Source organism: Apus apus, chromosome 6, assembly GCF_020740795.1.
Source record: "Apus apus isolate bApuApu2 chromosome 6, bApuApu2.pri.cur, whole genome shotgun sequence".
NCBI classification, from domain to species: domain Eukaryota; kingdom Metazoa; phylum Chordata; class Aves; order Apodiformes; family Apodidae; genus Apus; species Apus apus.
The window spans coordinates 28,287,286-28,301,553 of NC_067287.1; the positions used below are offsets into that span (position 1 = coordinate 28,287,286).

A 14,268-nucleotide genomic window follows, 5' to 3' on the forward strand; every position below is an offset into this window, starting at 1 on the left:
TGTGACTTCAAGTGTTGCAGCCCAACTAACTCAGAAGACTCAAAGTGCAATGGGTCATACAACTATCAATTCATCATGGTAAAAAGCAACCATTATGTTTTGGCAAACTGGCTGCATTTCAATGCTCTGTATGATGCAAAATTCCTCTCCTAAAAATTCTAGATAGCACAAGCTAAAAATTGTGTCCAACAGCACTAGACAGTACTCACTGAAATCTTCACCCTAATTTATGGCTAGTAATAATATATAACAAGCAGTGTTTTGCAGAAATAGTTTCCCTTCAGCTTAAACCTTGAAGCATTTAAAACCCCACTGATTCATGCAGCACAACGAAGTGCAGGGGCCAGTCAGAAACAAGGATAAACCTTATCCCAGTACATAATTTTTCTTACCAAGCACTTAAAAAGAAGTATGAATTTAATGCAATAACAAACAGGAAGGACACAGACATACAGAGCAAGTGCTCCTAACAAAAAAAACCCATGCCATTACTTCAGTTAACTCACAAAATGCTACGTTATAAGCTTAAGCAGCAGGGAGCTTTGTTTCTCATATGGCTGCATTTTAGATCTTCAAACAAGAAACGATAATAACAAAATTTAATGCTTAACAAAGTTAATCAATCTGATAAACCTATACAGATACACTGCTGAATGCCATGTTTCATAGTGTGTAAATCTTCTATCCTAACTTTTCTTCCCAGAAGTGATTCAGAAATGACAGTTCACAAGGTTTCACAGAGGGAATTCACTATTCAGAATTTTGGCTTTCCTCAGGTTTTGAAATATCTCATTGTACACGAGATTTATGTTAGCTATTAGTATAAGTGCAACTTGTGCAACAAATTATTGATTTCAACAGTTAACTGGTTCTCCATTAAGTTAAAAGTTATTTCAATCAGAGATGGAAGAAATCCTCTTTCACTTACTACTTTAGCCTTCTCTTTGTTCCCACCTTTTTCTTTCACTATGAACATAGCTAGTGGATTTAAAGGCAGGATTTAAAATTGTTAGCCTGCAAAATAAAACACAATGAGCCTAAACCAGATCTTAACAATGCTGGTTTAGATGTGGAAGTCTACATGAAACTCTTATGTTGTCAGCAAAACACATCTGCATTTTTTGCAGGTACAAAAACATTTAACATGATAGAAGCATGCTTCTCCTAATCCTGAAAACTATTCATATATAGATAATGTAAATAGCTGGCACATTGATAGTTTTAATTGTGTGTCCTCCAGTTTCACAGTTTGTTTGGCAAAACAAAAATGGTTGAGGCATATAGTTCCTCCAGATTCTAGGTAACTGCCTTAGAAAAGGTAGTGTGGTGAATTGCATTTAAATGAGATGTGCTGATATAAGGATGTATTGTTAAAGCCTCAATGCTGCTGTGAAGGAGGAGGGTCTCTAGGTATTGGGAATATAAATTTTCTTCTTAAGGTATATGCTGGTTGAGGCATCTGCTTCTTTGTCCCCAAGCGGTCAACACGTCTGCCCACATCTTCATTAACTTCTGTAAGAATCGACAAAATATCTTCACCCCTACAGCCATAAGGAGAGCAAAAATAATAAAAAAAAAATGAGATAGCACTCCATTTAACACCTCCCAGATCATCTAGAAGATACAGTATAGAAAATACATTCTTTTCTCCATATTTCTCTTCTTTTGTTCTTATTTGAGTCATATTAAAAACAAAAGACCTTTTCTTACTCTACCTTGCTTGATTCAACCAGTAAAGAAAAAGAAAAATAATGGAATAAAATATTTTTACCTAAATCCACTCAAGCAACAGATGGCTCTGCCTTAAAGAATATAGATGGGATATAATAATCTTCATATTCTTCAGATTATCTCTATGGTACTAGCAATGTTAATACAAATTTATCAGTGACAAGCAAACAAATCCTTAGTGTAATTTTTTTCCACCTCAGAACATGGGTTACTGTTTCTATGTGAACTTGATTTAAAAAAAAAAAAAGTAAGTTCAAGTTCTTCGCTTTTTTTCATGGAAGAACTAAGTAATATTTACCTTGGTACCAACAACTCCAGTTTACTGCACAGGGCCTGAATATACCAAGCACCCTGTTGAATGTGCCGGAAAGAGACATATCCATCAATTGTTGCCATGCCTAGGAGGAAATCAGCCTCTTCAGGAATACTTTCAGAAGGAGAAATGCTCTGTTGCATGGATGTCAAATTGGGAATTTGTGCATCAGCTTCAACATGGACAGGACGCTGTATCTCTTTACCCTGACAAGCTTGGATAAAGAAGAGTTTGGGTTTTTCAGCCAGCTGTGGACATTGTTTGGCAGTGAAGTGGGACATGATTGTACGGATTGATACAAGTTCCTCATCTTTCCCATAGATTGCTCCTGACTCTCCATGAGATAGAATGCAACATATAAAACAGTCCCTGTCTTTGTGATCTTGCAAATGCTGCCAAGTTCGCATAAGATCTCTAATCTCCAGAGACGTCAGATTTGAGTAAGTTCTGACATCCAGACCAAGCCATGTGAACACTATCTTCAGTTCTTCTGTAATTAAAAGAGAAAAGGAAAAACTGAGGCAGTAGAAAACCTTTTTATGAAGCCACTATGCAAGCTAATCTGAACCGTATACCATGACACTTTGGCAGATTCATCCTTATACTAATATCAACTAAAGGTTAACTAAAATAAAAAAAAGATGGCATCAGCTCAAACACAGAGTTCCTGAATTTTTCTAGACAAGTTTCAGAAAATATAGTGACATTTTACAGTCTATAATAACAGACTGAGTAAGCTCACAAATCGCACCTGGAAATATGAAGAATTTTCCCCCAAGTGTCACATTAGATCTTTCAAAATCTTCCTCACATCATTATTTTCCAGTTGCATTTTTGACTACTAGAGTTTCATACCCCACAGATAAATAGAATGAACAAAATAAAAGTATGAAGTTGCTTGGTTATGGAATTCCTCACACTATTATGCATAATGATGGTTTCATTTAGTTCTAGTTCTTCAGTATAGCTATAGATAAAGGCTAAGTAAAAAATGATTCTTAAAATTATTCAAGAATGATCCAACTTCATCGGAATCACAGTGGTTACTCATCCCTTGACTGTCCCCCCCTATGATACACAAATTACATAATTTAACACCTATCAAACATTTTACTCTTTAAGAATATTAATTAACTAAAATATAGACAGTACAACATAGAGCAATACTAGCCAATCAATTAACATGGAGAAACAGGAAGACTAATCCTGAAAAAAATCTCACTTCGGTAGCTTACCAGCATCTTTGCAAGAACCCTTCCTCTCCTGAAGAGACCCATCAAAGTTAACATTATTAATAACTAGACAAAAGCCTCTGTGTGGTCCATCCATTTTGTAGATTGCCATCTTCTGTAGAAAGGACAAGAAAAAAAAGTTTACATCTTCTATGAATGTATTCAACTTACTAATATTTCCTCAACAAGTTCCAAAATTGGCATCAAAAAATTAGAGGCACCTAAGACTGTGGGTTACTTTTGAAAAGCTGGAACTCACTAGTGCCTCCTTGTGTGAAAATCCAAAGGGTGAAGCCTCGAGCACACTTTATGATCATACTATCAAACTGTAGAGGAAAGGTTTAGCAGCTGGGTTGGTCATCTGTATGCAAAAGGGAGGGTTCAGCAGCCAAACTGTGCAATCTGAATTGGTGATGGGGGTAGAAGTCCCTAGCTGTTCCCCATGTCATGCCAATACTTGAACTTCAGATGGCAGAAGGTTCACAGTGAAACCATTGAATGTTAGGCATCTGAGTTGTTGGGGTTTTTTTTGAGAATAGTGATGAATACCTGGAGCAGGTGGTTCATACTGATCCACTGGAATGAGATACAAGCAGAACAGAGATCTCCAAAGTGCATAAAGCTGCTGCACTACCAATTTTGTTATGACTTAAAAGTTACCTCCCACTGTTAAAAAACAACTTGTTAAAACTTGAAAAGTCACCAAAACTTCAAGTGCCTCCAGTTCCTTTCTGCTTGTTGGCGAGAGGAACAAACACCGGCTTTTGTGCATTCTACTAGAGCAAAATGAAGGCAGCACTCCAAGTTCCATCAACAGCAGCAAGTACTTTCAGTCTGAACATCAGGTGATGAAAAAATGTTACAGCACAGAAATTCAAGAAAGTAAATAGCTACAAACAAATGCAGCAACTTTCTCCCCCAGTCCCTGTTCATCAGAAGCAAAAAGCCAGAGAGAGAATTCAGTGGTTACACTGCTGTACAAGGTTTAAGAGTGCACATAAGCTTCTAAGAAGGGATCTCACAAAAGGGACTTTTTTCTCCTGTACCAAGACCTCTGTTTTATTGAGGAAGATTGTTACATGCCTGCAATAGCTTACTAAAAACTTGTGCCTTGTTTTATTCTTCTAACAAGGTTTCTACATGCTACCCCTAATCGCTTTTAATGTCATGATGCTCTGGAGTTTTTTCTAAGCCAGATTCAGAGAGAACTGTGAAGCTGTTTTTATCCACGTCTTGCACATTCTTCTTCTGCCATCTCCAAAATGCGCAACTTAAGAAAATGCCACACGTTTTGCCTGTATTAGGAAGACAAGCAGATGCATTGCTGTGTGGATAACATCAAAGATAATGCCTGTCTGGCCTCCACCACTCCCTTCAATACTGGTAAATGTCTGGCCTCCAAGGTTCAAATATTCTCTGAAATGTTCTAGTTGATCAGATCAGACAGCTCAAAAAAACTTCATTAAACACACAGACATTTCACATGTCTTTGCATGATAAATGTCATTACAGGGATGAAGACCTCACACACCCAGGTATTAAAAAAGAAGGATTTAAGAGATCGTCTCAAACCTTGGTTTCATTTTCTACATTGCTGAATTCTCCAGGCAGCTCCAGATGCATTTCAGAGAAGCCTTGTGAAAGATTAGCTGATTTGTTATCTAGGAAAAAAACCCAGCATAGACATTTACGAAGAGAAATCCAGTGTTAGTGGATGAAGGAATTTAGCTACAATACAGCATTCTTTGTATTTGAAATACTATTTTATTGAATGGAATAACTCCTCTGTATGAGACAACATTGTCATGTTCAAAGGATCTATTCTGAACAGATCTTCAGTTATTTTTATTATATATATATATCTTTGTGACAAAGACAAGGTTTCCATTTACATTGGTATTATAGAACAAAGATATCCATGGTACAAGGATAGATTCTACCTGAGACATTCAAATGGATTTTCCATTTGGAAATTAGCTTTAAAATAAACCGTATTGTAAGAACAATCTGCAATGCTACTCCTGAAGCTCCCATTACAGATTACTTTTTTGGTTTTGTTCCTGAATCACTGATAATAACTTTAAGACTGACTTGAAGAGCAAGGTTGCATTGACAGAGCTCAAAAGTGGAAAAGACCTGACAGATGTCCAACTGCTATACTTTGCAATTGGTCAATTTGACATGGAGTCACAAAGATGAATGCAAACTACCCGCTGTTATTTATACAGACTCTTATAAGAGATCTGATTCAAAATGTAACTTTACTTATTGCTGCTTTATTTACTTGTCCTTCTGAATGCCCTTTTGTACAAATTATACACTATTTAATGTCTTCAGAACATCCATCACTACCATGCAATACTCCCAGGCTCTTCAACGTAATGATCTATAAAGTCAGAGGTAAAATCCAGCACCCAAAACATTAACATCTCAGTTTTATAAACACTCATGTGTTCCATTCTCTTCTCTGCCTAGGGATATTTAAACAGAAGAATTGCTTTTCATTTTTAGTCTTTTTACTCCTAATCAAAATAGCCCCTGTTTCACTTCCCAGAAAGCACATTAGTTAGTTTCTAGTAAATGACTGACAAAGCGCACAGGATTTGCCAATTTTCTCTTGCCTCTTTCGTGTAAGAGCAGAAATCCTTCAAATCTATGTTGTGCAGAAAGCAAATGATCCTTCCAAGAAGATGACAAGGCAAATGTGTTGCATTAAACCAAATGCTAGAAATTTCCCAGAGAAAATAAAGGAATGCAACATTAAACATAAAGGTAAAACACCCTAAATATATTTTCAGAGATTCTTACCATTGATATTAGAACTGACATATTTGATCGAGGTCTCCTGTTTTTTGAGGGGAATACCATGTTAAAAATCATTATTATATATAGTAAGTTTTCAGAGTGATTATAGCAAAATAGGCTTAATACTAAGCTCTATAAGTAGTGAGTAGGAAAAATACTGAATTCCTAATGTAATTTCATAATGAAATGACAAAAGACTTGCCCCACTTACACCAAAGCTCAAAGAGCAAGAAACAACTATACTTTCTCTTAAGGATAAAGGGAAAGAGCAAAACTCTTTCACTTCCAAATGATCCTCTCACTATAGGGGCAGGGAGTCACTACAAACAAAATAACAGTCCCAACATAGTCCCATATTAATTCTCTTGGATAGACAATTATTTGAGTGTAAGTAATAATCAGTGATTCTACTCCTGCCTAAGATGCATCTTCTAGCAGAGATGCCTAAGAGATATCTATGGTTTGTTAATAAAACTACATTGATTTTCTTACTATGCCAAGTGCCACGTATGAAGGCTTCCTCAAACCCTCTATGCAAATATAGCTCAAAGCAGCAGTAATGCAAACCCTTCTGGTATCAAAGAGCTCATTTTCCTCAGCCCTTGTCTACTAGAACTTAATTTCTGGGAAGTATCATTTTCCTCATTGAGAACTAGGTTAAAACTCCCTCCCTTCCTCTTTTCTTCCTCTCCTCTTCCCCAAAAAAGACATCAGTTACAGCCCTGATAAGTTTTCCAATCTGACTCATCATGCAGCTGTAGGAGGGGTTTAGCTGATCAAGGATTTGAACATTGAAAAAATGGGACCACTTCCTTTAGCAGCAACAATTTAAACTGATCAAAGCATGGTGTTAGCCTTTTGAGATAGTTAAGCATTGATCAGCTGAAACTTTAAAAATCAGCACCAACTGACTGACCCATTCTCAGAAGGCACCTGTATAGCTTTTTCTCTCACTCATCTCTCTTCCCAAAATTCTTTTCTCCCCCAATTGCACATGACCAACAGTAGTATTTTTTACTTCCCCTATTTGATAATATATGTAGCTATATTTCTTGCATGTTGAACAAATATGCTTGTTCCCTTCCTAAACCAAGATTCAGAAAAAAAATCTCACAGCCAGTACAGTTTCAAAATAAAGGCAAGAAAAAAAAACAAACAACAAACCCCTAAACCACTAAATCCCAAGTTAGCAGTATGCACTCCAGTGTACCTGTGGGCAAGTGAATACTCTGATGTCTCCAGTGTGGGGCAACAAAGCTTCCTTGACTGGCACAGTGTTCTCCTGCTGAGGCAGAGACACTAAGAACAGAAAGAGACAAAATGTGAGAAGCCAAGTGCCTTTCAGTCAAACTAGTATGAATCTGCACATTTGGCAGATGTGGATCTATAGTTACTGAAAGATATATTAAAATAGAATGCATCTTTGAAACACAGGGAAAGCATGGGGGAATGGAACTCAGGAAACGCCGAGTACGCTTGCACCTACTGGGGAGACGTAGCTTTGTACTTCCCGTAATGTTTCCCAGTGCTTAAATAAATGGAAATACAACATTTCTCCCAGTATGCTTATAGTCACTGCACAGGAGGTAAATGAAGGAAAATTATAAACTGCAGTATAACCTCTGGTAATATGAATCACACATTTAATAATAAAGTCTACCACGTATCAGACATGCATGCACACACCATTTGCCTCCCCATATTAGCAGGCAACTGCCTTGTAGAGTTAATTCATGAATCACTAGGTGCCTTTTACAAGACAGTCACAATCATCTCAATAATACGCATGGGAAAATGGAGAAGTGTGGCCTAACTATGAACAGAATTTCAGTTTCCCAGCCTGTTCTGTATGTACAGGGCTGATATGTGTAGCCTCAGATATTCCAGCACATCCCTACTGGAATTCAGCTAGGAATTAATGCAAGCTAAAAACTATTATGCTAAATTTGCGTGTAAAGATGAGCAATCCCACTCTAGCTCCTGTTCCAGCAATATGCACATAGGACCTTGAGGTTGAGTTTCCCAGACCCTTCCAGTGTTTTGTGCATTTTAGAAAACCTACTCCCTGACTCTGAATTTCTCACCTTTTGCCTTTTTATAGCAGTTTACTGTCTCCAGGAGATCAGGTGAAACATTCAGACAAATGTCCTCCAGCATCTGTACATTGTTTTCAGTTAAAAGGCCCTGTTTTTCCAATAAAATCAGCAATTCCAGAGCAGACTGACAGCCAAAAGGAGAGAGTAAAATATAGTTATCGTCTCTTAGAACTCAGAACCCGCCTCAGCCCTCTCTGCCTCAAACAACCACATTATTATCTGCTTTGCTTCCTACCAACAAGATCCAAACAATTAATTTTACATCACTGTGGGAGGTGGAAATATTGCACCATGGAAAGCTGCTGGCTGCATTATTTAGCAAGATCTTGTTTAAAACAGATCCACCCAAACCATATTAATGGTTCTTGACTTTGAGAAGACTCTATTGCTGTGAAACCAATGACACATGAACATGAATCTCCTTTGCACGTGGCTCAAGCAGGGCAGAGATTCGATTTGTCACCCTTTTATGATCTAATGCAAGGCTGTGGACTGTAAGTGATTGACTTTGGTGCAAAGTACCAAATTCTACACTTACCAGTCAACAGCTTTCTCCTTGCTAACCCTATAAATACTGACTAGCCTAATTGCAAACTATGCCTATTCTGGCAAATACTTTCCTTCTGATGCTTTTCCTCCTATTCTGCCCCCTCTTCTTCTTCCCTTTCAACCATATACACATTTGGCTCTCTCCTCACATACAAGAGGTATCCGTCGCTTTGGAAGACAGTCTTGCAGGAGGAATACGATATCCTTCAACATCTCATCCGTAATGTTCTCTGATAATTCATACAGCATCTGCCTGTAACAGAGATCCAGTGAGATAAAAGCAGAACAGGAGACAGTGTAGAAGGTAAAACAAATCTGAGAAATGAAAAATGGAAAGAAAAAAAGTATGGCATAGATGGCAGTAATGGAGAGAACAGAATCCCACTGCTTACCTATATGGAGATACTCTTCCCTTCTCATGCAGACATTCTTGCACTTTCTCCTTGGTATAACCAAGTTTCTTGAGCAAGGAGTAACACTTAATTCTGTGTAAGAGTTCAACTAATAGGGAATTATCTTCCTCATTCAGATATTCTTCAGCCATGAGAAGGTGAAAGATGTCCAGTGCTGATTTCACACTTTCTAGTTTTCTGAAGGGGAGCAAGTCAATACAGAGAAATTTTAAAGCTGCTACATCTTCAGCCATCAGATTTTCGTCAATGAACAGCAGCTGCTTACGGAACTTCAAGCTGACATCATCATCCATTTTGCGGGAACCAACAGGTCTCTGCCTGAAAGTAGAAAGCAAACACTAATAACACTTGAATCTTCAATACAACAATCCTTGTAAATAAGATTTCATCCAACAGCTGTTTGGAAGCCCTTAATTCTCTGCAGAAGAGGAGCTCCCTTTTAAACAAATTTGAAACTTACTTCCTTCTCTAAACACAAGACTACAACAAAGACCAGATTTCACACAAGTTCTGAACAACCCAGTCTAAATTTAAAGTTAGCCCTTTCCGAGCAGAAAACTGGGCTAGATGACCTCAAGAGGTCCATAAGTTCTTCTGTTTCTTCCAATTCTTCCACCTTCAGATCTTTGCTTCTCTCCACTGTAGGTGGGAAGAATCTTTGCAGTAACTTACTACAACTCTCAATAGAGTTCACACACATTCTTCGATCTGCAGTGGGAGGGCTGTAGCATGCAGGTGCTTCTCTGTTACAAGCTCGGCAGCCATGCTGAAGGTGTGTAATCCATTCACTCCCAGTATCTTGCTACCAGACTGTACTTCACATTTGACCCGGGAAAACCCTAAAACCTCCCTTATAAGCAAATGTCAGCTAAAATATAAGAGTGCTTAGCGATCAGTCTCTGCACAAGCACCTCAATCTTACTGAAGTTTAACACAGACTAATCACCATGCTTCCATGTAGCCTAGGCAGATCTTTTCTACCTGTGGAAGGTTATATAGGTAAAAAGATGCTCTGGTGCCTTCTGCCCAAATGGGCAGGTATGTCTTTAATCTTTTGTTTAGAGCAGCTGAAAGCAGCAAAGTTTTGTAGATGAGGGAGCACAAGAAAAAATAAGGGATGTGGAGTAGGGACAGAACCTCTGAATCCAAAGCCTTTGGAGCATCAGGGAAGACAGCTCAGCAGATAAACTATGGAAGATATCATAGCATGTGGGGGCCCAGAGAAGAGACTGATGCTTTTTTGTGTTCAGTGTCAGATAAAAAATATAGTTCCCAAGTCCAGATGCCCAGTTAGGAAACAAGATTTAACAGAACCCAGTAATCCTGAATTGTGTCCTGTCTCTAAGTGACAAGTCAGAGCCCTTGTAAAAAAAAAAAAAAAAGTCAGATTGCTTTTTCCTGTATTCAGACATACTCTTCCACAATTTAATAATTGCTCTTCACATTCCTTCTCTCCTCATGAAAACCCATGTTGTGACACCCTCTTCACTTAAGCTGCTATCAAAAAGGTTCTAATCTCAGCCAGTTATCTACACACAAAAATTATATAACTTCACAGTAAATGTTAAACTGATTCCTACCTAACTGACAAGCCTATATAATCCAGGTTCAAACTGAATTACAACTAAGAATTTAGAGGAAGTGATTTCAACTAAATTAGTTTTTTAAAATCACTACTTTAAAGATAACAGGGCCAAGTTGTGTGTACACCAGATGTATATAGTCATTTCACAAACAAATCAAACTGAAGCAATATCCAGCACAAATTTCTTCATCTGCTTTTTAAAGTTTTCAAGTCTGTGTTGTTGCAGCTCTTGGAAAGCTTCTTTCACATCGAAGATTTTCTGCTTGAGTTTGGAATACTCTTAAGAGCTCTTGACATGTGCTGCATTTCCCAGCTAGCTGCCAGTAACTTCTCCCCAGCTCTGTACTGAGGGGAGGGTGGGCTCCCCCTTTCTCCGGGCACTGCAGTGAAAATAAACACTGCTGGCTCACTGCCTCCCCACCCACTGCTCAGCTTGCTGCTGCGGCATTTTTATAACCCTCTACTACTTCACACATCTTACAGGCCTTTTATAAAACATCGCAGTAAAAAGAGTCCTAAAGCAAAGAAGGGAAGCAAGCAAACAATCCCTATTCCAGTAAAAGAAGATGATGCTATCACCCAACACTAGCACACAAGGGCTCAGGACCTACCAGCTCCCCAGGTTTGCTGCAACTCCCCCTAACATTTATAGCTAGAGCTAGCAGGACAGCAGCAGGTAGGACATCATCACATAGAAAGGCGACCGATCAGCCTCTCTTAATTTCTGTTTTGTGCTGTACCCTTAGAGAAGGAAAATCACGTAAAATAAGCAGTAAGGATTATGAGATTATATTTTTCCCTTTAAAGTTGCATTGATTGAGGCACTCTCAGACTGAAAGATTAAAGGATAATGCAAAACCACGGTGCACAAGAGCATTCCGAGACTCAGCCCACAGCCCGCCAAGCCAAGGGAGCATTCAGACCCCGCCCAGCGGGCAACCCGGAGGCGACTGCACAACACCGGAAGGAAGAAACTGGATTTCGGAGCCGGATTCGGGACCCGAAGCCTTCCTTCGTTCGCTTTCTAGTTCAGTTACCCCTTTTTTACCTCCTACATGAACTCCGACCGCGTCCCTTCTCCCGGCAGCTACTCTTGGGGGCGGCGCTCAGCGCTTCCCGGTTTGTTTCCCAGCGGTACGAGCCGAAGCGCTGAGTCACGGCCCTGGGCCGCCCTGCGGGGAGGCGCGGGGCCTCCCCCCCCGCCGAAGCCGGGAACGGCTGCGCTGCCCGCCGGAGGCCGCGCAGGAAGGAGGCCCAATCCCCGCAAATGGGGGCGGAGAGCGGGACAGAGCCGACTCGGGGTGGGTAGAAAGTGCTGGGCGTCCGTCACGGAACGTGACACCGCTGCCCGCGGGCGGGCTCTCGGGAGCTGCGGCGGCTGCCCGCGGGGATCGGCTGAGCGCCGGGCCGAGGCCCTGCGGGGCCGCCTTTCCCCTCGGCCGAGCCCGGGCCGGGAGCTCCCGGTACTCAGCCTTAGGGTTGTGACCCTCCTACGCCGCCCAGCCGAGGAGCTTCGCTAGCGCCAGAACAAAGCAACCGGCAGTGCTTCCTGAACGAAATACTAAAATGCCGTCAAGCCATTTTAAAGCAGGCTACATCGCAAAAAAGACCCAAACATTTTTTGGCAGACTTTTTTCCCACTGACAAGAAGCTTGAGGGCAGTGCTTGTGGGAGAAGGCCTCACTGCCGTTTTTATGCACGTGTGTCCCCTCCACACCCATCCTACAGTAGGGGGAGGAGGAGGAAGGGGAGCAGGCCCTGCCTAGTGCAGGCTCCTCGGGGCTTTCAGCAGCTCTGGTGATACCTGTGTCCCCCCACACCCTCAGGTCAGTGAAGAAAGACTGGGAAGTCTCCCTGCTGATGCCAAAGAGCTGCTGTCCAACACCAATTGGCCCAGTCAGCTGCTGAATAGCGAGCCTTTTCGTTACAGTAATCTCATTTTTATAGAGCTGTAGAACATACAGCCAACTTTAACAGGTGTAACAGGTCTGCAAGATGAATTAACTAAGAATTTGAAGAGTTATTCTGTGGTCTAGAGGGGGACAGGGACAATCAGTCTGACTGCACGCAAATCTTCAGACATTTAGTAGTAGTAACAGCACAAATTTTGCTAAATCATGATGCTCTTTTTAGTAATGGCACTGATTGAAATCACGTTTCTTAAGATGTTTCTACAAAATACTGAAAACACTCTCAGAGTAACACAGTTTTAAAAATATGTCCAAAAAGGCAACCATTGTAAGAGACAAGTATCTAACAGTACAAGTAAACTGGATTTATGACTCAGTCACATCCATGTAGGTGGCTGAGAAAAATCACACAAGTCTGGTGCAAAACACTACAGCATCTCCTGCCTCACAGATACATCTTCTGAGCCAGTGAAAAGCATTACCTATATTTTTTCCCCCCTTCCATATACACTGCACATAAAGAAATACAAGAAATTCCTGTTTCAGTTATCAGAAAGCAAAACTGACATTCACTGCCCTGGAGCAGGGAGTCTGACAGCCTTTTTCCAAACACAACAATGCAGGAGCAGAGGAGGAGCGACTTGTTTTATCTAGTTACACAGCAGGTTATGAAAACTAGGTGTTTTGGCAGTCCAAGGCCATGAAATTTCACCAGCATGTAACTTTATGTTCTGGTGCTAACACCCCAAACTCATGATCCAGAATGAATTCTTTTCCCTTTTCTTTTGGCTACTGAGTGGAAGTCTGATATCATTCAAACACTCTAATACACATACAACCTGTTGCAACCCACACACCGCTCTTGGAAGAGGTGTCAAGGCAAAAAATAGTGCTTAGATGAAGGATTACAGAAAGGGTACTGCTATGGTTTAAACATCTACTCAGGGTCAAAACATCAGAGTAAAAATAAGCAAGCAGAAAATCCACAAATGCTGCACAATAGATGACGTGTCCCACAACTTAGGCGTTAAAGAGCTGTGATCGCTTCTGACCCAAGCAGCCAGAGACTCCCTTCCATTTTCACTGCAAGGGTTATTTACAGGAGCCTCTGCAGTTTTCTAACATAATTTCTCCATCATATCTTAAGAAAGGGGACATGGACTTTATTTACTGTCTCACACACTAAGGTGAAGAACACGTACACTTCATAACCCCCAAACCAAACCTTCACTGTCATAAAACTATCAGAAATATAATATTTTCTACTGCTAGTATTTTAAGTAAATAATTCTTTGTTAGCATCACTCCAACAATCCACAAAAACCCATCACATGGTTAGATTTGTAAGGATAGCCACTGTTACTCTTACATCCTTTCTCCCTTTTCTCCTGTTTTCTTCTTTCTCCTCCCTTCTTCTTTCTCCTCCCCATATCAATGCTGTATTTCTCCTCCAAATCTTCATTTCTCTACTTGTTCATCTCTTGGCTCTCCCTACCATTTCTTATTCCTGCTTGGAATTTCTGTATTTCTTTCTCTCATCTCTCTGCCTCCTCTTGGTTGCTCTCCCTGCTCCTTATTGTCTATAAGGCAGCAGAAGTGCTCATCACATGCAAAAGCTAGTAAGGGAAATGAAA

At 40.2% G+C, this 14,268-nt stretch overlaps 1 protein-coding gene across 3 annotated transcripts; it reads right to left on the reverse strand.

Moving 5' to 3' along the window:
- Positions 1 to 399: 399 nt before the first annotated feature.
- Positions 400 to 11,942, reverse strand: CASP10 (caspase 10). Of its 3 annotated transcripts, XM_051623643.1 has the most exons (11): positions 11,773 to 11,941; positions 9,405 to 9,457; positions 9,119 to 9,316; positions 8,880 to 8,979; positions 8,166 to 8,301; positions 7,292 to 7,380; positions 6,085 to 6,121; positions 4,849 to 4,937; positions 3,280 to 3,391; positions 2,030 to 2,534; positions 400 to 1,541 (listed from the first exon to the last, which is right to left on the reverse strand). In XM_051623643.1, exons 3-11 carry the CDS (start codon positions 9,268 to 9,270, stop codon positions 1,379 to 1,381), a joined length of 1,383 nt encoding a protein of 460 aa, XP_051479603.1. In that variant the 5' UTR covers positions 9,271 to 9,316; positions 9,405 to 9,457; positions 11,773 to 11,941; the 3' UTR covers positions 400 to 1,378. The 3 variants fall into 3 exon arrangements, with proteins under 3 accessions (XP_051479603.1, XP_051479600.1, XP_051479601.1); XM_051623640.1 differs by having other exon boundaries at positions 9,119 to 9,457; positions 11,773 to 11,942; XM_051623641.1 differs by lacking the exons at positions 4,849 to 4,937; positions 6,085 to 6,121 and having other exon boundaries at positions 9,119 to 9,457; positions 11,773 to 11,942.
- Between the last annotated feature and the right edge of the window lie 2,326 nt (positions 11,943 to 14,268).

What these genes read in the sequence shown, in the direction of transcription:
- CASP10 (XM_051623640.1), bottom strand. Translation starts at nt 9,432, where the DNA reads ATGGATGATGATGTCAGCTTGAAGTTCCGTAAGCAGCTGCTGTTCATT. An exon ending in GGAAGAGTATCTCCATATAG is followed by an intron (nt 8,980 to 9,118) that starts GTAAGCAGTGGG and finishes TCTCTGTTACAG; the next exon opens with GCAGATGCTGTATGAATTAT. An exon ending in TGTCAGTTCTAATATCAATG is followed by an intron (nt 4,938 to 6,084) that starts GTAAGAATCTCT and finishes TTTTTTTCCTAG; the next exon opens with ATAACAAATCAGCTAATCTT.